A 23,674-nucleotide genomic window follows, 5' to 3' on the forward strand; every position below is an offset into this window, starting at 1 on the left:
TTTCAGGAGTTCCCGTCGTGGCACAGTGGTTAACGAATCCGACTAGGAACCGTGAGGTTGCGGGTTCGGCCCCTGCCCTTGCTCAGTGGGTTAACGATCCGGCGTTGCCGTGAGCTGTGGTGTAGGTTGCAGATGCGGCTCGGATCCCCTGTTGCTGTGGCTCTGGTGTAGGCCGGTGACTACAGCTCCGATTCAACCCCTAGCCTGGGAATCTCCATATGCCTCGGGAGCGGCCCAAGAAATAGCAACAACAACAAGAGACAAAAGACAAAAGACAAAAAAAAAAAAAAAAAAGGCTTTCACAGAACTTGCCCTCATGCATTCTTTGGCACAGGACTCTTTTTTTTTTTTTTTCGCTTTTTTAGGTCTACACCTGCAGTATATGGAAGTTCCCAGGCTAGGGGTCAAATTGGAGGTGTAGCTGCCGCAGTCACAGCAACACCAGATCCGGGCCGCATCTGTGACCAGCATCACAGCTCACGGCAATGCCAGATCCTTAACCCACTGAGCGAGGCCAGGGATCGAACCTGCATCCTCATGGCTACCAGTCAGGTTCATACCCCGCTGAGCCGCCACGGGAACTCCCAGCAGAGGAGCCATGTTTTGATGCAGCAGTCTCCTAGAGGCTCCGCGTGTGATTCTGCACCTTGGTTGAAGTAAGAGCGGCCTGGGGTCCTGCCCTCCTAGCCTGCCTTTAGCTGCACCATGGCCCTTCCGAGGAAACGGAGGCTCTCCCAGAGCGCTCAGAAACCATTGCCCTGCAGCGTGGTGGTACCACCAGCCTACTTGGAATTAAAAGATGGGGTGAGACCCAAAAATGAGGCCTCCTCTTCCTTGCAGCTGCTTCAGCCGCTGATTGCTGCACAGTTTTTTCCATTCCACCGTGAGGTTGCTCTTTTCTCACAGCACAGGCCAGCACCCACCCTGGAATGTTCCAATCCAAATGTAAGGACTGTGGGGAGTGCCCGTCGTGGCTCAGCGGTTAACGAATCTGACTAGGAACCATGAGGTTGCAGGTTTGATCCCTGGCCTCGCTCAGTAGGTTAAGGATCCCGAGTTACCATGAGCTGTGGTGTAGATCGCAGATGCGGCTTGGATCCTGAGTTGCTGTGGCTGGGGCATAGGCTGGCAGCTACAGCTCTGATGAGACCCCTATCCTGGGAACCTCCATATGCTGTGGGTGCAGCCCTAGAAAAGACCAAAAAAAAAAAAAAAAATGTAAGGACTGTGGTCGGTGCACATCCTAAACCATGTGTCTGCCTCAAACCAAAGAAACCACCCTCAAGGGACCAGGCAGTGGTGTTGCAGTGCTCGGCGTTCTGATGCAGATGGCCCGTCCCTCCAGCGCATCACAGATCACGAACCGTGCTGAGGGTGCTTCCCTCCTGGCGTGTTTGGGAGGCATCACGGCTGTCGGACTTCGATGTCTTCATTTCCCAGGCAGTGTGCGTGTCCGGCTTTGATCCGCTTCGATGCTGTTCCCCTTCAGGCCCTCAGCCCTGAGTCTCAGCAGCAGCCCTGAGAGCAGAACCCAAAGAAGACAAGTGCAGAACAGAAAGCCATGCAGCAGTCCGTGCGTGACAGCTGCTGTGCCCTATTTTCAGGGTCAAGGGTATTAAAATGTTTTGCTAGCAGTTACTAAAAATAGCAGGGAGGTTTATCTCAGCCAGAATCCTTGCCCCCCCATCCCCTCAAAAGTCTAGCCCTCCCAATACCTGGTTGATAAACTTTATTTTTGCAGTCAGCCCAGTCTTGGTCTTCCCAATCCAGATTATCGTGGGATGTTTGCTGTGTGCTTACGGGGGTTTGAGTGTTTAGAGAGTGTTTACCGTAGGTACTATCATTAGCATTTTGAATCAACCAATCCATTTTGGTTTTTCAATATCTTTACTCTCTTTCTTTCTTCTTCTTCTTTTCTTTTTTTCTTTCTTTCTTTCTTTTTTTTTTTTTTGTTTTGTTTTGTTTTGTTTTGTTTTGGCTGCCTCACGGCACTTGGAGTTCCCAGGCCAGGGTTCAGATCCGAACCAGAGTGGTGACCTATGCCACAGCTGTGGCAACACTGGGTCCTTAACCCACTGTGCCGGGCTGGGGATTGAACCTGTGTCCCAGCGCTGCAGAGATGCCACTGATCCTATTGTGACACAGCAGGAACTCCTTTTACTCTTTTTTTTTTTTTTTCTTTGACTTGCATTGCTTTGGCTGTGACATTGGCGTCAAGAGGAAGAAAAAGCTACAATAGTGATCTGGAGCATGGAGCGTAGGTTCTGTACGTGTCCTGGCCTGATGTACCTCCTTTTGTTAAGTGCTGTTTTCTGAGGGTCTGTTGTTAGGTTAGGCTGTTGGTGTAAGATCCAAGTGCCAGGCTCCGTGGCAGCGTTGGGGTTTAAAGGAGAGTGCCAAGGGCGTAGGACCTCGATCCTCAGCTCCACAACGGATACGGCAGGAGAGCTATGCTCCTTTCAAGCTAAGTGACCTTGTCTGCTTTATGATTATTACTAAGAAAAATGCTGGCTGTCAGACATGATCAGCATAAATCAGAAGCAACTTCTTTAAGAGAAGCCATAAAACTCTTCCAAGGAAATTCCAAGCGCGACGGCGGGACCTGGAACTGCAGAGGAGACAAGCAGTTATCTGTTAGTGGACGTCGTTTTTGAGTTTGGAAATCTTTAATGCTTCGGTTATTTTCTTAGTGAAAAGGAACTGGAGATGACAGGGCAGATAACCTTGAGCTCTTTGCGGGCTTCGTAGCACGTGTAACAGTGGAAACAAGCAAACGTCACGATGGTTCACCTTTCCAGGCCCATCCCTGAAGGGCCGTGTTGGTGGAGGATGCTGGGAATTGAGGCTTTGCTGTCAGCATGGTGCAGTGGGAGGACTGAGCTCGAAAGAGCAGGAGGCGTCGGGTCTTGGGCTGTGTGACCTTTAGGGAATAGCTATCCTCTCTGGACTCCAGTTTTCTTCTGTAAAACTAGAATGAGGGGGTTGGTAGAGAACCCTCACAATCTCTCTGATGCTCACGTTGTAGAAGAGGAGGCAAATAATATAAAGAATATTGGTGAGACTGTGGCTTCCTTTCCGTAAGATAATCGGTAGTCAATGGGATGTGTTTTATTTTTATTTTCTTCCTTTTTTCGGCCACCCCGAGGCATATGGAGTTCCCGGGCCAGGGGATCAGATGCAAGCTGGCCAGCACCAGCTCTTTTAACCCACTGTGCCAGGCCAGGGATTGAACCTGAGTTCTGGCGCTGCAGAGACACCACTGATTTCATTGTGCCACAGGGGGAGCGCCTTATGGGATTTATTTTAAGTTGTTGAATATTGATCGGGCCTCTTCTGTGCTGTTAGAGCTTGGTGAGGAGGAAGTTTCTAGCGGGGTTGGGGAGAGGCAGGCCGCGTAGAAGACAAGGCCAATGTGAGAAGTGTGTCATCTCATTGGAGGGCAAAGGACAAAGAGCAATGAAGCAAGGCGCATTGCCAAGTGCTGAGTGATGTAATGAGAGCTAAGTGTAGGCAGTATTTAGACAAAGAGAGTCCAGAGCAGTTGGAGAAGGGCCTTAGAGAAACATTAGGGTAAAGCCAGGCCTTGAAGGATGCTGGGACCAGGAAGATAGAGAGCAGTGCAGGCTGAGGCCGTGATGGGAGCACATACTTGGCTTATGGACAACAGAGTGGGATGAACTCAACATAGGGGATTTTTTTTCTTTTTTTTTTTTGTCTTTTTAGGGCCGCACCTGTGGCATATGGAAGTTCCAGGCTAGGGGTTGAATTGGAGCTGCAGCTGCCAGCCTGCACCACAGCCATGGCAATGCAGAAGCCGAGCCGTGTCTGCGACCTGCACCACAGCTCATGGCGACACCAGACCCTTAACCCACTGAGCGAGGCCAGGGATCAAACCTCTGTCCTCATGGATCCTAGTCTGATTCGTTTCTGCTGAGCCGTGACGGAAACTCCAAGGAGAATGAATATTTTTAATGGACACAATGACAGACAGGAAACGGAAGCCCAGATCAAGTTCTTCCCTGAACATCTGGCAACTCTAAGAATTATTGCAGTTGGCAATGGAGAGTCACTATAGAGTCTTGGCTGCGGGGGTGATGAGGTGACAGAAGCTGTGGGTTGCTTGCTACTGATGGATTGTCATCGATCCATCCACCGTTCCTTGCCAGCCCCCCTGTGCTAGGGGACATGAACTTGTATGAGTAGCCATTGGCTATGAAGCAGTGATGACAAGCCAGCCTAGGTGGGGAGCCAATGTCTGGAGGGCATTCACTTGCTCAGAGGATGTAAATTGGTGATGGGGCATTTATGGTGAGGTGGCATCAGCCCAGCCCCACCCGAGGCCCTGTCCTTCCTCCAGTAGCTTTTCCGTATCATTTATCACGTGGACGCTGCCTGACACTTTGTCTTCTTCCGCGGGTTCCTGGCATTTAACCGCCCGCCTGGTGTTTACCCCCTTGGCTTCTTTCTCTCTCCTTCCTTCGCTCTCGGGCTGGCCAGGGAAATGTGAAAATCAGGTTAGCACCTTAGTCTGAATGAAGTTCATTCCCACTGCAGCAGGCCTGGGTGGGGTGTGAGCCAGCACCTAGAGAGCCCGGGAGGCAAGCCAGCCAGGGAGCGTGTCGGCTCTGAGATGCACCCTGGGCTGGCCCTGCCTGGACGTGAGCTCCGGCAAGGCCTGCTCTGCACTTGCGCTTGACTCAGCCTGTTGGGTCCCCAGCCCCGGGGCTGGTGCAGGTTACCATGACCCAGTGGACTGAGTCATTAGTTCACGGTTGGCTGGTGGACAGTGTGGTCCTGTGAGGAGCTGAGTTCTTTTCTATGTGCTTCTCATGTCTTGCCCTGGGGGTGACCCGTGTTTTAAGCCTATTCTCTATTTTCTTGCCCACTCTAAGCACCAAATACTGTGCCTTCCTTTCTCTGGGTGCTGAGTTATCTATGAGTTGCCGGGTTCAGTTAGCAGATCTGTTGCACTAAAATCTGTGACTGTTCACTCCACGGTGGTTCACTCTGTCCACCCCTGTGCTTTGTGTGTTTCTCGGGGGCAGTCTTCCTTTGTTTTGATGAATTTAGGACACATTGTAATCTCTGGCTTAATGAAGGGGCTAAGGCAAGCCCCACTGTTGGCAGATGTAAGATTCCTAGAGTGTTTCTAAGAGACTCTACCTAGAAACAAATGAGATGCCTTTTTTGACTCTAAGTTGGGAGAGTGATTGGCTCCCTAAGACACCGAGGAAGCCGGTTGGAGTAGAGGGTGGGCAGAGAGGGTGTGGGGCTGAGAGTCCCAGAGCGAGCAAGTGGCCGGGCACCTCCCGCCTCCTCTCCAGCTTGGGAAAATCTCCTTTCTCAGGTCAAGTTCTCCTGGCCGTCAGTGCAGCCGCATCCTCATAAATCCACGAACACTGATATTTTCTCTCCCTGTCCCCATCTGATGTCTGTGTTTCCTTCCTTTCTTCCTTTCTCCTTTCCCTCCTTCCTTCCTTGCCTTGATGCACATGGAGGTTCCCAGGCTAGGGGTCAAATCAGAACCATAGCTGTCAGCTCACATCACAGCCACAGCAACGCCACATCCGAGCTGCATCTGCGACCTACACCACCGCAATGCAGGATCCTTAAGCCGCGGAGTGAGGCCAGGGATCGAACCTGCATCGTCATGGATACTAGTCAGATTTGTTTTTGAACCTCGAGTGGGTTTTTTTTGTTTGTTTGTTTGTTTGCTTGTTTAACATACCTGAATTCTGCATGTCCAGACACAGTGCTGGGCTGTTGAGCAGGGGGTGATAGATAAGAAGGAATCCTGACCCACTGGCATCCTGGGGAGGCAGGTCTAGGAGTGTGATTCCCAAACCTAAGGCTGCGTCCCACGGGGACCCATGGTGCAGTCGCCCGACCGAGGCGCTTCCCCCCACTTCCTTTATGGCAGATGCTGCCCTGACCTTCCAGCAGGCTGGCAGGAGGTGGTTACTGGCGGAGGCTGGGCTCAGCAAAAAGCCGTGAGCATCTGCTTGAGTGGTGGCGATGGTGGAGCATGCGGAAAATCCAAGAACTCGCATTTCCCTGGGATTGTGGTCCGGTTTCTCTCAGTGAGGATGTGGCATTTTGGCTCCATCATTTCCTCTGTCCTTTTTCCCCAACACGGCAGAACCGTCTCTGCCTCTGAAACTTCCTTCATGGAATTAAGCTCCACTCCCTCCCGTCTGACCAGTTCCCCGCCCCTACGCCCTGCTTTCCCCGTCACACCCCAAGTAAGGCTCCCAGTGGATCTCTGTAGGGGAGGGCTCCCCGGGGGTGGGTGCAAGATCTGGACCAAATCATTTCACCCATGGCATTGATTGACCAGTGACCAAATGCAGAACACTCAGAAAATACAAGATAGCCATTCACCACACGCAGGAGAAGCCCCAGGCTCTCCCCAACCCTGGCAGGGATTGATTGACACGGCAAGGAAGAGGAGAGGGCTGCAAAATAAAGGCGTGGAAAGAAGGCAAGGGAATTAGAGAGCCTTCAGGGTATTTCTGTTAGGCTCTCGTAGCCCAGTGAAAGGCCATCTCCATGCAGGCTTGTTTTTTTCTCTCCCCCAGTCTAGTGATCTCCACTTTCATGGCAAGAGAGGATGCCCTGGAGTGGTTTTGGAGGGAGACTGAGGAAGACCCTTATTCCTGGTATTTTCCCATCTGGTCACATCCCCTCGGTGGTAACCAGACTCCTAGAAGGTCCCCAGTGGTTCCTGCATCCTGGTATTCCCCCTGGTGTCATCCACTCCCATACCACAGCGGGGGTTGTTTCTGTGTCCGATAGAATGGGGCAGAAGTAAGTGACAGTATGTCAGTTTCAAGATTCCGCTGTGAAAGACACTGTCGCTGCTCCTTTGTACTCTGCATAAACCAACTGCCATGCCATAGATATCCCTGTGGAGTGGTCCATGGGGGCGCTGAATGGGAACTCCTGCCGACAGTGAGTGAGCCTAGACGTGGATGCTCCAGCCCCAGTCAAGCCTTCAGATGACGGCAGCCCCATCTGACAGCTTGACTGCAGTCATGAGAGGCCCTGCGCCAGAACCACCCAGCTAAATAAGCTGCTCCCCGATCCCGGTCCCTCAGGAGTTTGTGTGGGAATCAGTGTTTTCTTTGGGGCGGGGTAGGGGGTCATTTGTTGGACTGTGATGGATAACTCTCTGAGGTTGCAGTGATTTAAGCTTTCCTTCACAGCCAGTGGATCTCTCAAAGTTGGAGAAAAGTACATTGTTTTTCTTTCTGGACGGGTCATCAGGCCATGCCAGCGATGCTGGCCCAGCACTCGACAGGGCAGAACCCACTGCAATTAAGGGGAGGAGGAGGGATGGAGGATGGGAAAGAGAGGGCACTAACTCCTCTGAGATGCCCCACGCGCCATGGGGTACGTGCTGTAAGGACCAGCGCTTCCACTAGCAGCCCCCTGGCAAGTTCTCCCAGATCCTCCAGAAGAACCACAGGGCTGTGCATCCTTCGTGTTCTTAGGGCTGCCTAATCCTGGGGAGGGAGCGTGCTGGCTCACCTGGCTTCACGCTCACCCAAATGTGACTTTGGGTGACGTCATTATCCATTTGTTTAAGAGCAGCATCTGCCCAGACTCTAAGAGCAGCTAGCCAAGGCTTCAGGCAGATGCCACCTTCTTTCCTGAACTCAGGAGGGCCCACGGAGCGATTCTGAGTTAAATTTTTTTAACTTTTTATTATGATTGATTTACAATGTTCTGCCAATTTCTGTTGTACAGCAATGTGACCCAGTCATAATTATTTTTCTCACATTATCCTCCATCATGTTCCATCACAAGTGATTAGATAGATAGTTCCCTGTGCCGTACAGCAGGATCTCCTTGCCCATCCGCTCCAAATGGAAGAGTTTTCATCCACTAACCCCAGACTCCCAATCCATCCCACACCCTCCCCCTGCCCCCTGGCAAACGTGAGTCTGTCCTACATACTCATGATCTTTTCTGTTTTGTCAGTAGATCATTTGTGCCATATTTTAGACTCCACATGTAAATGATATCATATGGTCTGTCTTTCTCTTTCCGACTTACTTCACTCAGTTTGAGAGTCTCTAATTCTATCCATGTTGCTGCAAATGGCATTCTTTTGTCCTTTTTATTGCTGAGTCATATTCCATTGTATATATGTACCACATCTTCCTAATGCATTCATCCATCAATGGGCATTTAGGTTGTTTCCATGTCTTGGCTTTTGTGAATAGTGCTGCAATGAACATACGGGTGCATGTGTCTTTTTCAATGAAATTTTTGTCTGGATATATGCCCGGGAGTGGGATTGCTGAGTTGTATGGTAGTTCTGTATTTAGTTTTCTGAGGTATTATTTCCATACTGTTTTCCATAGTGGTTGTACCAATTTACATTCCCACCAACAGTGTAGGAGGGTTCCCTTTTTTCCGCACCCTCTCCAGCATTTATTATTTGTTGGCTTGTTAATGATGGCCATTCTGACTGGTGTGAGGTGGTACCTCATTGTAGTTTTGATTTGCATTTCTCTAATAATAGGAGATGTTGAGCATTTTTTCATGTGCCTGCTGGCCATCTGTATGTCTTCTTTGGTGAAATGCCTATTTAGGTCTTCTGCCCATTTTTAATTGAGTTGATTGGTTTTTTGTTGTTGAGTTGTATAAGTTGTTTGTATATTTTGGAGATTAAACCTTTGTCAGTTGAGTCATTTGGGAAAATTTTCTCCCATTCTGTGGGTTGTCATTTCGTTTGTATAATGGTTTCCTTTGCTGTTGCTGTGCAGAAGCTTTTGAGTTTAATTAGGTCCCATTGGTTTATGTGTGTCTTTATTGTCTTTATTCCAGAAGGTGGATCAAATAAGATGTTGCCGTGATTTATGTCAAAGAGCATTCTGCCCTGAGTTAAATTAGAACAAGCTCCCTTTAGCTTCGAGATAAACCTGTTGGGAGGGTGTCATGTCTCCCAGCCGTCTTCTTTCCAGGAGAAAACTGGCTTCCTAGATGCCCATCACTGGCCGAAGGAGCTGCCGGAAGGGCGGGCCTCAGGGGATGCAGCTGTTGGCAGCAGCACCACCACCTACAGGCCCAGGCTTCCTTTCCTGGGGTCCAGGCCTGCCTCCCACTGATAGAGAGGCCAGAACCAGGGCAACCACCATGCCCAAAGCAAGTGGCTAGTTCCACTTCAGACGTGGATGAAAGGATTAGGCCCCATCCTCGGAAGCCAGGTCCTGACGTAACTCACTCATGCCACCAGTCACCAGAAAAGGTGGTGCTTGGTGCAGTGGGACCCTTGGCCCGGCCAGTCTTGTAGGGATTGCTTTTTATAGTCCTCAGAGGACACGCTCTAGGATAACCGATCCCTGTGGGATCTCTGCTGGCCTGCACCCCGCAAGCCTGCAAGCCTGGAGTTACCCAACCTCGAGATCAAAGAAGGAGCCTGGAGACAGTGACTGAGACATCAGTGGTATACTGGACAGGGGACCTTACACAGAGGATCATGGAGCAACACCCTGTCTGGTGTGGCAGACGGCAAGTAGGACAGTGGCCACGGTCTTTGCTACTCAAGACAGAAGGCGCCTACCATTAATGGGGGGGACGGGAATTGCCTGGTGGCTCATCAGGGTAAGAATCTGGTGCTGTGACTGCTGCGGTTCAGGTTGCCACTGTGCTGTGAGTTCCATCCCTGGCTCCGGAACTTCTGGATGCTGTAGGCACGGCCAAAAAATAAGTAAATAAAGTGGGGGTGATTGATGTCAGCTGGGCTGCTCACTTCCCAGAGATTGATTTCAGAGAGCTAGAGAACAGTCATCATAAATAGTCTAGCCACACACTCTCTCTGATTCCAGTGGGGTTTTGTTTGTTTGTTTTTGCTCTTTTAGGGCCACACCTGCAGCACATGGAGGTTCCTAGGCTAGGGGTCAAATTGGAGCTACAGCTGCTGGCCTACGCCACAGCCACAGTAACACAGGATCCAAGCCACATCTGTGACCTACACCACAGCTCACAGCAATGCTGGATCCTTAACCCACTGAGCTAGGCCAGGGATCGAACCTGCATCCTCATGGATCCTAGTTGGGTTCGTTGACTGCTGAGCCATGAAGGGAACTCCCCTATGTGTTTTATATCTTCCCAAATAGAGGAGGAAGAAAAACAATGGAAAGGACATTCGCATTCATTGAGCCAAGTCCTTGGGGTTTAATCATAACTCATTTTGGGGGGAAATTATTATCGGATATTTTTTATTTTGCTGGAGCACGTGGGTAGTGGATTTTTTTTTTTTTAATGGGAATACTGAGGCTTTCGGCAAGTTACCAAAGCTGTTTGTACCTGAGGTTCCGCTTCCATGAGAATTAAATTAGGTTCTAGTTTCACCTGTGGCAGAAAACCGCAATAACAATCTAGAGACTAATTTCTCCTGTAAAAGTCTGTGTAAGGGCTGTTTAAGGCAGTGAAAATACTGTGTGAAACTATCACGGTGGACAGACATCAGGATACATTTGTCCAAACCGTGAGATGTAAACAGCAAGAGTAAAGCCTGATGTTAACTGTGGACTCGGCGTGTCCATATGGATAACAGCGTGTCCATGTAGGTTCAGCAGGTGCAACGTATATTCCCCTGGAAGGGGGATGTTGATGGGGGGGAGACTGTTGGGGGGGGTGATCCTGTCTGCACCTCCCTCTCCGTTTAGCTGCAAACCTAAACCTGCTCTAGAAAAAATTTTTAAAGAAAAAAGAGAAAAAGCCTGCCTAGGCGATCATGCGAAGGTCTCCAGGTGCCAGGCATCCAGGCTTCTTCTCTTGTTTTTCTGTCGCTTATGGTCATCATCTCAGGGGCCAGTCAGCAGGCCCATGTTCCATCCAGGACAAAGGAGCAGGGGACAGACTTATTACCCCTTCAGGTCCCTTTCTGGCTGTTGCACGGGGCACTTCTGTTTCGACCACGCTGGAGCCTAAGTCATGTGTACCGCAGAGGGTACATCTGGGTGGCCACGTGTCCTGTTCCAACTCAGGGTCTCTTGCTGAGGAAGAAGAGGGCGGGTAGTGGGGGGCCGCTAGCAGGCCCCCTCACAGAGCAGAAAGCATGTTGAGTAGAGACTGACACATCTCAGAGCTTATTTCCAGGAAGGAAATAAACTCCTATGACAATACTAAGAGCAGATTTCCCTAACCCTAACATCTCAAATTCGCCCTGCACAGGTCCATGCTGAGGGCGGGGCCAGCGTGGCTCTCAGTGTCCTCCAGGTGGCCTGCCTGTGTGTTTGGGTGGGCATTCCTGTGCATGAGGTTTTGTTTTTTGGTTGTTTTTTTTTTTTCTTTTGTCCCTTTAGGGCCACACCTGCAGCATATGGAGGTTCCCAGGCTAGGGGTTGAATCAGAGCTGTAGCTGCCAGCCTACACCACAGCCACAACAAGGCAGGATCAAAGCTGCATCCGTGACATACACCACAGCCCACGGCAATGCCGGATCCTTAACCCACCTGAGCAAGGCCAGGGATGGAACTTGCATCCTCATGTGTGCTAGTCAGATTCATTTCCGCTGAGCCATGATGGAAACTCGGTGTGCACAGTTTTTAAGGTGGAGACCGAAGGTGGCTCGACAGGTGAGGGGGGACTTCTGAGCTTGTAGAGGTGAAGGCGGGTGCCCCTGTGAGGGAGTATGTGCTGAGGTGGGTGGTGGGAGGTTGCATCCTTTCCAACACAGCTCTGCTGCTGGCCCCAGGGAGGCCTGCTACGACCCCCTTGCATCAAAAACATATATTTAAGAGTTCTCCTTTGGCTCAGGGATAACAAACCTGACTAGGATCCATGAGGATGCAAGTTTGATCCCTGGCTTCGCTGGGTTAAGGATCCTTTGTGAGCTGTGGAGTAGGTTGCAGACTAGGCATGAATCTGGCACGTTGCAGTGGCTGTGGCAGAGGCCGGAGGCTGCAGCTCCAATTTGAACCCTAGCCTGAGAATTTCCATATGCCGCGGGGGCAACGCTGAAAAGGAAAAAAGAAGAAAAAAAATATATATATATATTTATATTCATATTTAAAGGCTAGAAATTCAAAAAGATGAACTTTGGGCTTAAATCCCCTACCTAGGTTCCCAGAGACGGAGGCTCATCCCGGCGCTGTCCCTTGACACCCCCTCCCCCGTGAGAAAACCCGCCAACAGCGCGGGGGTCCGCTGGGTGGACGGCCCCCTGCGCAGCACCCAGAGGGGCCTCGGGGAACCTTTCGAGATTAAAGTCTACGAAATCGACGACGTGGAACGGCTGCAGCGGCGACGCGGGGGCAAGGTGAGGCCCCCCCCCCCCGCCAGGCGGTGGCAGTCGCCGCCCCTCCCCCCAGCAGGTCCCACGGGGCAACCCGGGGAGAGTAGGACCAGGCCCGCGGAGACCCCCAGTGGCTTCCAACGCGGGTGCGAAGCAAGAGCGCCCAGCGGCAGTGGTACCCCTGCTCTTGGATGGTAGCGCAGAAGTCTAAGGCTCAAAGGCTGGGGGAGCTGGTGGTCTTCCGGGCTTTTCTGGCTCCAGCTGGTGATGCCGGCTGCCTTCTAAATCAGAGAAATGCCTGTGATAGCCTCCCCCAGCCCCCAGGTCCCTCCCAAATTTCCCAGTGCCCCGCCCCTCGTGCAGACCTATAAGCCCCCGCAGGTATTTCTTTCCAGAGGAGGTGGCCGCTGGATTTGAGCTGAAGGTCCTTTCCCCTCTCCTCTCCCCCATCTCCCCTTCATCTGTGCACTAGGAGATCATGTGCTTCAATGCAAAACTGAAAATTCTGGAGCATCGCCAGCAGAGGATCGCCGAGGTCCGAGCCAAGTACGAGTGGCTGATGAAGGAGCTGGAGACGACGAAGCAGTATTTGATGCTGGATCCCAACAAGTGGCTCAGTGAATGTAAGTCCCATCAGTGCCACTCCGGGTTGGGTTCCCAGCTGAACAGGCCTGGCTGGCAACCCATGCTGAGAGGGACAGGGATGCTGTCTGAACCCCCCGGGACCCCCCTGGCCCTGGCCTGGAGACAGCCTCTTTGCTGAGCACAGCCCCACTCCCCTGGGGGCAGACGGGAGGGGTAGGGGCACCAGTGGGGCAGTGAGTATTACTTTTGCAAGATTATTTCTCATATGTCTCAGTCCAAAGCACCTGAAAATGAGATTTTTTTTCCTCCCCCCTGCATGTAGCAGACAATCACCCAGACATGAAGGCTATATGACAGATCTGCTCCCAGGCCACAAAATCACATGGCATAGCTAGCCTGAAATAGACAAGAATTTATAGAGGTCTTAGTAGGGGAGAATGTACCATCCTAGAAAAGCCTCACAAAGAACCCAGAAAACAAGCAAAACATTTTTGAGTGGAAAAAAAAAAAAAAAAACCATTCACAGAGTTATTTCCATTTAATAGAAAGTCCAGGATGACAGGAGCCATCTAATAACCATTCGGAACAATTTTTCTCTCTTTGAAAGACGGATTCAATTGTCTCTTATTTATGTGTTCCTAACCGTTCCATTTGCCACAAAATAAAGCTCATATCTGGTCCCAGCTAGTTCATTGATAGGGGACCCGATGCTCCATGGCTTAGTCTCTGGAATAAAATGCATTACTTGCGCTACAGTTCTTCCCTCCAGCCCCTCCCCGTGCCTCCCTCTCTTCATGACTGTTCCTTGAATATCACATCTTCCTCTCCCCAGTGTTCCCAGGTCGATGCAGGGAGCATGACAGGCAGAGTCTGGAGCTTGGGCTTAAAATATCCTGGGTGAGGAGTTCCCATTGTGGCTCAGTGGGTTAAGAACCTGACATAGTGTCCATGGATTTGAACCCTGGCCTCACTCAGCGGGTTAGGGATCCAACATTGCCACAAGCTGCGCGGGGTAGGTCACAGATGCGGCTCAGATCTGGCGTTGCTGTGGCTGTGGTGTAGGCTGGCAGCTGCAACTCTGATTCGACCCATAGCCTGGGAACGTACATACGCCGCAGGTGTGGCCCTAAAAAGACCAAAAAAAAAAAAAAAAAAAAGGAGGGGAAATACAATGGTGACCCCCTTATGGGACTGCTGTGAGAGTGAACGAGTTATTCTCAGTCAAGTGCCCATTACATGGCCGGCCCATGATGACAGCGCAGGATCAGGTAGTAGCTGGTATTGTCGAAGAGCTGATGAAACAGCTGTCCTCAAGAGGAGACATTTCCTCAGCATCTGCTTGCACGATGCCTTGAGGTAGGCCCCCGTTAGAAATCTGGACAGAGATGTCAAGTCCCCGCTCCCCAGGGCATTTCCATCTACGGCTGTGATGGAGCAGAAAAGACACGCAGGAGGACATTAGCTGAAGTCAGGCCACAGCGTAACCATGGAGCCTAATGCTGTGTCTCTCCCATCTGTACGCACCCTTTCCCTTCTTCTGTGAATCCTCAGGTGCTTCCTTCAAGTTCCCAGGGACACCCGTTCAGCAGTTCCTCTTCCTTTGTGCTGTTTTCGTTAACATTTTTTTTTTTTTGAATGCTGTTTATGCCTAAGGCGGGCTTACAAATTGTCTTCATCTTACAAAGTCACATTTTTCCCAGGATGGGAGCAGCTCGAACGTTGGTACATGTGTACACGCTTCCAGGAAACAGTCGTTTCCTTCTTGCCTTTGTACATGTCAGGAATCAGTGATGTTTTTGATGCCAAGAAAGATAAAGAACAGGAGGGCCACATGAAAGGACAAAAACAGATTCGTTCTTCAACATGAATTAAAACCTAGAATGACCAAAAAAAAAAAACAAAAAAAACAAAAAAACAACAACAACAAAACAAAACAATGAGGCAGTATGCTATTCCCTAGGTGTGGGTTTATAGGTAGGGTATTGGCATAGAAATAAATATATGTGCTGGGATCCAGTGGGATCTGATGCCACTTTCAAGGTGATTCATACATAACATAGCCTGATGTGTTTATGTATCATATGTTGACTTTTGGGTTTTTGTTTTTTAAATATTAGGCTGGTATTCAGGGTCCCTGGCCCCCTTCCCCGCCCTGGTCCTTATTAACTGTGCAACGCTAAGCAGGCCACCCCACTGCTCTGGAGCTCCGTTAACTAACCTATAAGAGGTCAGCCTCAACTTCAACCCCTGACAGTCCTATAGCATGTTACAATTCTCCAACCGCATTCACATTCCTCATCCCTTTTCGGTTCTTCTCTCCACCCAAACTCTGGTTAGGAGAGTAGGCAGACTAGCGGTTGTGGTTCTCATGTCACTTTTATGGACCCTGTGCCAGCAGAGGTTGGGCGTGGCCGACCTGGGATGGAGTGCAAGTCTCCTGCTTGGATTCCAGGGCCACCCCCACCCACCTGGCTGCTGTCCCCACCCGCCCTCCCGGTGCTGGACCTCTGCAGCAGTCCTGGAGCTGGGGCCAAGCCAGCCACCCCGCTGCCCGCGCACCACTGGACCATGTAGGGGCTGGGGACCAGGAGGGGAATGGCCTCAGATAATTGCTCTGGAGGAACTGAAGAAAACAGACTTTTTACTCTGTGCAGGCCTGAACGCTGGGGATGGCACCTGGGTCCTAAATCTCCTCTTGTCTTCTGAGCAAAGAATCATAATTATTGACATCATCAGCCTATTTCCCAAACTACCAATGAGTAGCTGAAATTGTACTAGGAAGTGCCAAGAGACAGGGTCAAGTTTCTCCACCTGCTCAGAGAGGCAACTGCATACAGCTGTATGGACTAACTGGCAAGGGTCAGACATCCCATAGGCAGGGTAACAACATTCAGGTGAGACCCCCCCCAATATGGAACAGGGTCTCCCCACTTCCGCCCGAAGATGGACTGATTTTCTAGTTAATAAAGAACAATGGTGCTGGGAGTGTCTCAGATCTGGTGATGGAGATGGTGCAGGTGCGGGAGCTTGAACGTCACTCTGTCCTCAGCAGAGTCTCAGTAAAATGTCAGGGGTCTAATGTCATTAGAACCCAGGGGCCCGGGTCCGTTCTCCACCCGAGAGCGGGGGAGGGTCGGGCAAGAGGGCGTGGCAAGTCTTCCCGCGCAGGCGCAGGCGCAGGTGCAGGTGCAGCCGCCGTGGGCCGGCGGGGGCGGGGCCGGCGGATCGGCCGCGTCCCCCTCAGGCTTCTCCTTCTTTGCAGTTGACTTGGAGCAGGTTCTGGAGCTGGATTCCCTGGAGTACCTGGAAGCGCTGGAGTGCGTGACGGAGCGCCTGGAGAGCCGCGTCAACTTCTGCAAGGCGCACCTGATGATGATCACCTGCTTTGACGTCACCTCCAGGCGCCGCTGAAGGGAGCCCCGCCCGCCGGCCCCGCTCCCCATCCTCAGCCGGCCACCCTGGGCGGGCCCTTGTGCCGGCGGCGCTCGGAGACCACGGAATGAGGACGAAGGTCGGTGGCAAGTCGGGAGCGAGCGTGGAGCGGAAGGCGAGTTTTCTTTTGATTTCTGTAGGAAAGGTGCAAACACCACACACGCAGGGGAGGAGGAAACGATGGGAAGCCCCAGGGACCAGAGAGTCCCGCGAGACTGAAAACGCACTTTGAGGAACTTTAAAGAACTTGTTTGTACATAAGAACTGCTGGCAAAAGGGACCTCACTTTTCTCCTGGTTCGTGAGAAAGGGCGAGGGGGGACGCGGGATCGCCGTGGAAAAAGCTCAAACAAAACAACGTTACCCCAATGACTGATTAAGTGCCTTGCAAATCTTTATGATTATCCAAACATTTATGTTCCTACTTTCTTGTGTACAGATGGTGCTAGTCGAGATGAAAACAACAACAGAACAACAACAAAACACATTTTTGCAATGTATTTACAGCTCGTTTTCTCTTGGTGTTTTATCCTATTTCTGACTTGCTGTTTCTAAGGAAGTTGTGTTTGTAGAGCTATTTCCTAATCAGTATTGCATATGAATAAATGTTAACTGTCTGTCATGGTTCTGCTGGGAAGGCCACTCAGATTGAAGCTAGAGACTTCCCGGAACAAGCCAGGATGTTTCCAAAGAAGGTTGGAACAGGAGGTGACCGCTCATCCCACCTCCTGGGAGAGGCAGGGTCAGCAGGCAGACCTGGAGGTCAGTTACAGCACAGGTGTATGTGAGCCTGAGAGAAAAGAGAGAAGAGGGTGCATCTCTAGGGGGAAAGGAGCCTCTGTGACCTGGGCCCAACTTACCCTTTGGATGGGATAATTTTTTTCCCCCAATAGCTTTTCCTCCAAATCCTGACGCCCACGGCCTGGTTCCTTTACACACAAATCCAGGGTTTTCATGACCCTCACAACATTTTTCATGTTCATTTTTATTCCAAAGGCTCTGGATGGAAAGCTTGGACTAGTTCAACCGAACTATAGTTTGGCAACAGTTCTCTAGTTTGGCAAATTTATTGGGGCAGAGGATTTTTCCCAATTTAGATAGCTTCTTGGGCCCGCAGGTGCTCAGAGACCCCAACGGTATTTGTCGAGGACAAGGAAGGATGTGGGGTTGCATAACTCTGCCGTTGTCTAGAGTGCTGCTTAAATGCAGGAAGTTCCAGGCCTCTTGTAAACCAAAGCCTCCATCCCAAGAAAGGACCAGGCTTGACCCCTCAACTTTGGTTCCTGAAGGCTGAGAACAGTTTCCTGTCTTATATCACACACCCACCTGCCAGGGCACAGAGTGTCATGCATATGGATGTACCAAGCTTGACTCCAAGAACGTTGGACCTCATTCTCAAATTGAGATGTTCATCTCCCCCCCGCCACCGCAGTTCCCTTAGGGATTATTATGCCTGTGTTAGTGATGGAAACCCAAGGCAGAGTGGTCAGGGGAGTGTCTCATAGCAGTTCTGGAATTTCACAGTGTCCTCCTACCTTCCAGGTCAGGGACCCCACAGCCTGCCCATTGATGGAGGTGCCCAGGGTTTTCTAGCATACTGTTCTTTTTTGCCCTCCAATGCAGCATATCTTCATGAGCCTGTTTTCAGGCAAGGGAGGCAGTCCCAGCTAACCAACTCCTTGTCCCCAGCCTGTCCCCCAGGAAGAAGAACTTTTGCATTTCTTTGTCAGTGCTCCTCGGGACTCATGTAGCCCAGCATAACTGGCGAGCAGTCAGCAAAGCCCAGCCGAACTCAGTGGGAACTGAATTCTTGTGCTCTTCATAGCACCAGTCCTTTACTGGCCAGGTCAGGACACGGATGGCTCTATTAGCTTTGTTTGGAAAGTTAGCCCCCTAGACTGGAAGCCAGTTCTGTGGATGACAAGTCTGGCTTTGAGTTTTGTTAGCACTTGCCCCTATGCAGAGGTGCATCCAGAAGCTATGCTCCCATCTGATGACTGAAACAGGCTAAAATATGGTGAAAAGTTACTCCAGGATGGATCATTTCCCCCTTCAGTTTAACAAGTGTGTCTGGCCCCTTGGGCAGCAGGGTTCCCCCATCATACCTCCATTCTGTAGGGCAGCCTCATTGACTCTGAGCATACCTCTGGTCTCAGCACTTGTGTGAATGGACTTGTTCAACAGCAGCATAGTGGAAGCTTCTGGACCCCAGAGAAGGCCATTCTGTTGAGTTGGTTTGGGTTTTCCCTTTGGTATCCCTTTGGTTGCTGGTTGGAAATACACCACTTCATGAAAAGCCTTATCATTGGGGGATTGTCAAAGGTGAGTATCCTGGGCTTTGCTGGAAACAAATGTACTTGATTAGTGTTTAGCAGCCTTTGCTTTCGCCCTGGCCATATCTTCCCCCACAGGCTACCTTGCCATGTAAACATCTACAGAAATGTAAAACCTTGATCAGTAGAATCTTTCCGAGGGACTGCCCTTCAGCTGGCCTCCTGCCTAAACCTGCTATATATGTTCATAGCTACTTTATGAGATACCAAAAGGGTTGAGTGAAACCAAGTGCTATCTTAGCGAGTCAGATTGCCCTCCCAAGACGCCATGCCATGGAGCTTCTTGAAGGATGCTGTTGGCGTAGTGTAGAACAATTTTGCATGGCGGTTGTCCATTCTGGCTTTTTCCTTTCTTTCCTTTTTTTTTTTTTTTCTCTTTTGTTTCCTAACCTAAGTAAGCTGCAAACATCTTAACACACCAAGTATTGCTAAACCATGTGACGATATCATGAATTCTTATGCTATGATGCGCTCGTTTTTCCCTGTAAGTCGACTCTTCAGCTGGTCATCTCTTCTGAAGCAGTTCTAACAAGTGAAGAACACCTCATTCAGTGACCAGATGTGAGGTAGGTTCAGGTCTAGTTTTGGTGACAGATAACCTAGGAAGGCAAAGGGGGGATGTCAGAGAACCCATTATTCCATTTCATTCTCCACACATGAAAGAACCAGAACAGTATTTCTTTGAAATTAACATGGAGACATGGGAGCCTTAATTCTTTGTCTGAAATCTGCCCCCCTCTCCACGTAGTTCAGCATGAGGTGGAAGCACTAGCTGCAGAATAAAACTCAGAGCCCCAAAGGGGAAATGGCAATATTGTTTCCTGCGTGTAAATCTGTATTGCATTTCATGATGGTGTTTCATGTTGTGACAGAGTGAGAATCTGCTTTTATCTGGTGGGCTTTCAAGCCCCACCAGAAAACTGCAACCTTTGATCTTCTTGTCCTTGAATTCCCTTCCCCATCATGGGGACACTGTCCCTAACGTTCATCTCTGCCTGATTTGAAATCAGAGCATCCTGTGTATCGCTTTGTCTCTAGTTGCTGTTCTGAACGTGGGGCCCTTGAGATGCAAATGCAGGTGTTGGTCCTGGGTTGACACAGGTGGGGCTTATCCAGGGAACCCCAAGATGAGGAAGAGAGAGAAGCTGGTGTACAGTGCCACGCTGCCTCGAGTGGGGAACTTGGCAGTCAGGAATCCAGCTGTTTGTCATAAATTAGTCTTAAGCTTGAAATCTGTGTTCCTGGAAGGTGGTGGTAACTTCATTGTAGCCACAAAAACCATCCAGGGCAGTGGTTCAAAAAGTCTGACACACGCATACACATCTTGTGCTGGTTCTCAGATTTCTGTTGATGTTGAGCAAGAGCCCTTTTCCGGCTTCAGCTTCTGAGGCTGATTATGAATTTTGGTTAATCCATCAGCCTTTATCACTTAGTGCATTCCTGTCTGAAAGTGGCTGTCTGAATTGGGTTTCTTGGGAAAGAGGCCAGGCTTGCAAGAGCCCAGGCATTTCTTAACCTGGTTCTACACGTGGTTGCTGGTGTCATCAGCCTCTGCTGCTCTGGGATCCAGGCTTCCACAGTGAATAATGATGTAAATATTTTGAAGTTCCCTGTTCCAAAAAGGGTTTAGGTTGGAACAGAAATGACTAAAGATGAGTTCAGTTCAAAATGGAAACCAGAAGAATTCATGAATTTACTCACTGTTCTTTCCTGCAGGAATATTAGCCCCATGCTCTGAGCACATGTTAAAAGATGTTTTCATTTTTAAAGGTGATGTGTATTAACCTCCAAAACCATGCCCGTAGAAACACGTTGAAAGCCCTGTTCTCCATGAATTGATGCTGGATAAGCCATCCATTGGTGCTGGCCCCAGGGCCTGCTTGCCACTGCCTGGGCACTGCAGTCCATCCTACCCCCAGGGGACTCTCTTCAGTACTGCCACACTGAGACTGCCCCAGGAGGGCCCCTGCTGCCCACTGTTCAGCAAAACAAAATGACACTCAGTTTTGCTGACTCTGCCAGCAAATGGTCTAATTTTTTTGGGGGGGGGCATGGGGGACAGTGGGGGGTGGACAGGGAGTGGAATGTAGCATTCCTTTGGATTGTAATCTCTCCTTCTCCAACAAAAGATCTGTCAACGTTTGTGGGTAAAAACTCACAAATTGTGTCACTTAGCCACCTTCCTGACAAAATACCTATCTATTACTGCTCATCAGTTCCAAATAAAAGCATAATTCTAATCCAGGAGAAGCTCATCTTCTCGGGGGAAAAAAAAGTGTTTCGTTTTGTTTTGTTTTTTGCCAAATCTTAGAAGCTGCTGATCCATCCCTAAACAAACCCGCTCTGCTTTTGGGTGGCCCTGCTCAGAACCGGAGGCAATGTCATAATATCGGACATGCAGTGGTGCTTGAGGCTGTACCCAGCCTTCAGCCTTGATATCTAATCAATAGTCTCTAAATGCAGTTCCCAGCATCCCTATGTGTAGGGTGAGCGCTGAAATCCTGGCACTTACACATCTATCTTATGTACATGGAGAAATTACCTTCCACAACTAAAGAGACTCACTCTTTCCCTCCTCTCCCCTGCTAACCCACGTCCCACCCGGTCACCTGGTCATATTCAATTGATGAAAAAGTTCTAGCTTCTTTGTAAACTCAGGCTGTTGCTTTGTAGTGTCGCTCGTGTTTTAGGTTTATTTGTACGTCCTGGTTGGACCTGCTGTCCGAGTGCTATGCATGGAAGTGTCAGCTTGGTGGCTCGGTCAGTGGCTGCTTTTTCATCCTCAGTCTAGCAAGCTCTGTGAATGGAGACGCAGACAGAGGGGAGGAAAGAGAAATCAACCAGGAGAGCAGGGATTAGGGTCCCATCCTCAAAGTATAGGGCTTCGTTCCAAATTGAATGGCTTCCTATAGTAAGGAGCTACAGGGGAAACAGCCCTTTCCTTTTGAATTTGATGACACTGGCCTTGGCCATCACCCGTCTCAAGCCTCAGTGAAAGAGGATCCAGCCTCTTCCTGTCGGTCCAACACGAAAGTCTGGACAAGTGCAGACAGTATTAGGTTCCCACATTTCCCTAAGACACCCCACTCCACCCCCCAAAGTTACTGAAAGGGGTTGGGGAAAGGAAACTGGAGTCCCTTACCTTGACTAGATATAGAGTAGGTGTTTTTTTCTGGAGAAACCAAAGCACTTTAGTGAGTCTTACAACCCGTAATGCTTAAGGCATCTTGTCCCTTCGCTGGATCCCTGAGAGGCTGGGAGGGGCTGGGATCAGTAGTCTCATTCAAGAGGCAGCTAAATCTAGGAGGAAAAGCCTTGAGCTCGGAGGGAGTGAACCAGGCCCAGGCCTGGTTTCTTGGCTCGCTCGCTATGCAACCTTGGGCAAGTTTGCTTCACTTTGTTGGGCCTCGGGCTCCCCGTAGAAGGTCGGGGGTCTTGCCAGCTGCCCTTCTGGGAGGATGTAAAGAGAAAATGGTATAGACGATAGGAAGTGCTTTGAAGAAATGAAAGCTCTGTACAGGAGCCGAGGGCTGGTCATTGTAGGTGAAGAAATTGACGTCAATAGCCAGCGATGGGCCCAAGTTCACGGGGAGTCGTCGTAGAGCCCAACCGGGACTCGAGTCCAGCATCTTGGACTCTTCCCATGAGGGGCTGTCGCACCAAGCGTGTGGCCGCGTGGACACACACCACACCTATGGACTGACGTGTGTGCACGGGGCGGGTACAGGTGCATGTGTACAGAAGGTATGTGACACGGTGCAAGAGCACATGGGACAGAAAACCTGAGCGCTAACTCCTGCTGGTCCTCTGGCCTTGGATCTATGGCCCAGCTTCTCTGGAACACAGTTTTCGCGTCTGTAAGGGGAGGACAGTGTGCAAAATGATGTTCAGCTCTCGTCACGTGTGTATGTATGTATATATGAATATGCTAATCTGTAGAAATGGGCCAGTTTGAAAAGGGGAGCCAAGGGCCTGCCCCAGTGCATTTATTGGGTCGGAAACAGCGAATTCACCAACAAGGGCATATACCCTTATTTGAGGTTCAAGGGTGGTCTTCCACGTCATTGTTTTAAATTCACTGTTTGGATAAACGATTGGTGCCGTTTTAAAAAGTATGTTCCTAGCTTACAAGTGTTTGCCGTTATGCTTTTTGAAGAAAATTCATTTGTTCACGTCAGAAATTCGACTCTCCCGTGCCTGGGGAGGTCCCAAGCAGCCTATTTGCAAACAGGCTGGGTTTGTGTACGGGCCTTCCCATAGCGATCTAAAAGTTAGCTTTTGGCTTGGTCATGATACGTGTGAACTAGCTACCTGGAGAACAGTCTGGAAAAGAAAATTAAGCATTTTCAACCCCCCCCAAAAAAAAACAAAAAAAAAAACCCCCACAACTGGTGACATGAATTCATTAAGCTGTGTGCCATTTCCAGTGTAAAGACATTGTTTGCTGGCTACGATCTCTGACTTGTTGTGGCATATGAGGTGTAAAATGTTGTCAAAAGAAGAATCTGGTGTTTAAAAAGAATCAAACTATGATGGCATTAAATGTTCACTCTTCTCCTACTCAGAGTCATGACTTCTTCTGTCCTGCTGGTGCTTCTGAACCGGGGGAAACAATTCAAGGCCCAGAGCAGGTTCTTTTCACGAGGGCAACACCTGGGCCAAGGACTTCCTTCCAGGCTTCTAGGGACTTCCAAGGATGGACTGGCCCCCAACAAGGTCAGAAGCTCAGGTGGGCATGGGTGGAGGAGTCCCAGAGCCCTGCCACTGCCCTGTGTCCCTGGGAGTCACTGGGCTGGTGATCATACAGGAAAAGCGTCAAGAAGCTGGGTGTTGATGTGCTGAGGTTTTGGTGGCCTGGTACTGCTCCCGCAGTCCAGGGCCTCTGGGGCTGGCACTGTAGCTTCCTTGGAGCTGGACATACAGTCCCTGTCACACCTATGCTGGCCTCACCTGTAACTGGGTACATTCAGGTAAGAAAGCAAAAACAAGGTCAGAAATTGGAGGAAGGGCAGCCCCCTCCCCCCACAGCAGACACTGCCCCGGGCCCTGCCCTGATGCTGCCACCTCATCTGTCC

General features: G+C 50.2%; 1 protein-coding gene across 3 annotated transcripts in view; it reads left to right on the forward strand.

The window, feature by feature from the left end:
- Window positions 1-23,159, forward strand: part of KIF26B (kinesin family member 26B) — a 510,304-nt gene extending 487,145 nt beyond the window's left edge. For all 3 annotated transcript variants that reach the window (XR_014817492.1, XM_021064467.2, XM_021064468.2), the window contains 3 exons: window positions 12,078-12,274; window positions 12,723-12,873; window positions 16,098-23,159. Coding sequence is in view for 2 of the 3 variants with exons in the window: in XM_021064467.2 (XP_020920126.2) it covers window positions 12,078-12,274; window positions 12,723-12,873; window positions 16,098-16,246 (497 nt within the window). In the remaining variant the exon portion in view is untranslated. The remainder of the gene's footprint in view (window positions 1-12,077; window positions 12,275-12,722; window positions 12,874-16,097) is intronic.
- Window positions 23,160-23,674: the final 515 nt, after the last annotated feature.

The sequence above is a fragment of the Sus scrofa genome, chromosome 10 (genome assembly GCF_054392235.1).
Source record: "Sus scrofa isolate SSC_HxYL_T2T_F1_AM1 chromosome 10, Sscrofa_HxYL_maternal_Yorkshire_Landrace_v2.0, whole genome shotgun sequence".
In the NCBI taxonomy this organism is placed as follows: Eukaryota; Metazoa; Chordata; class Mammalia; order Artiodactyla; family Suidae; genus Sus; species Sus scrofa.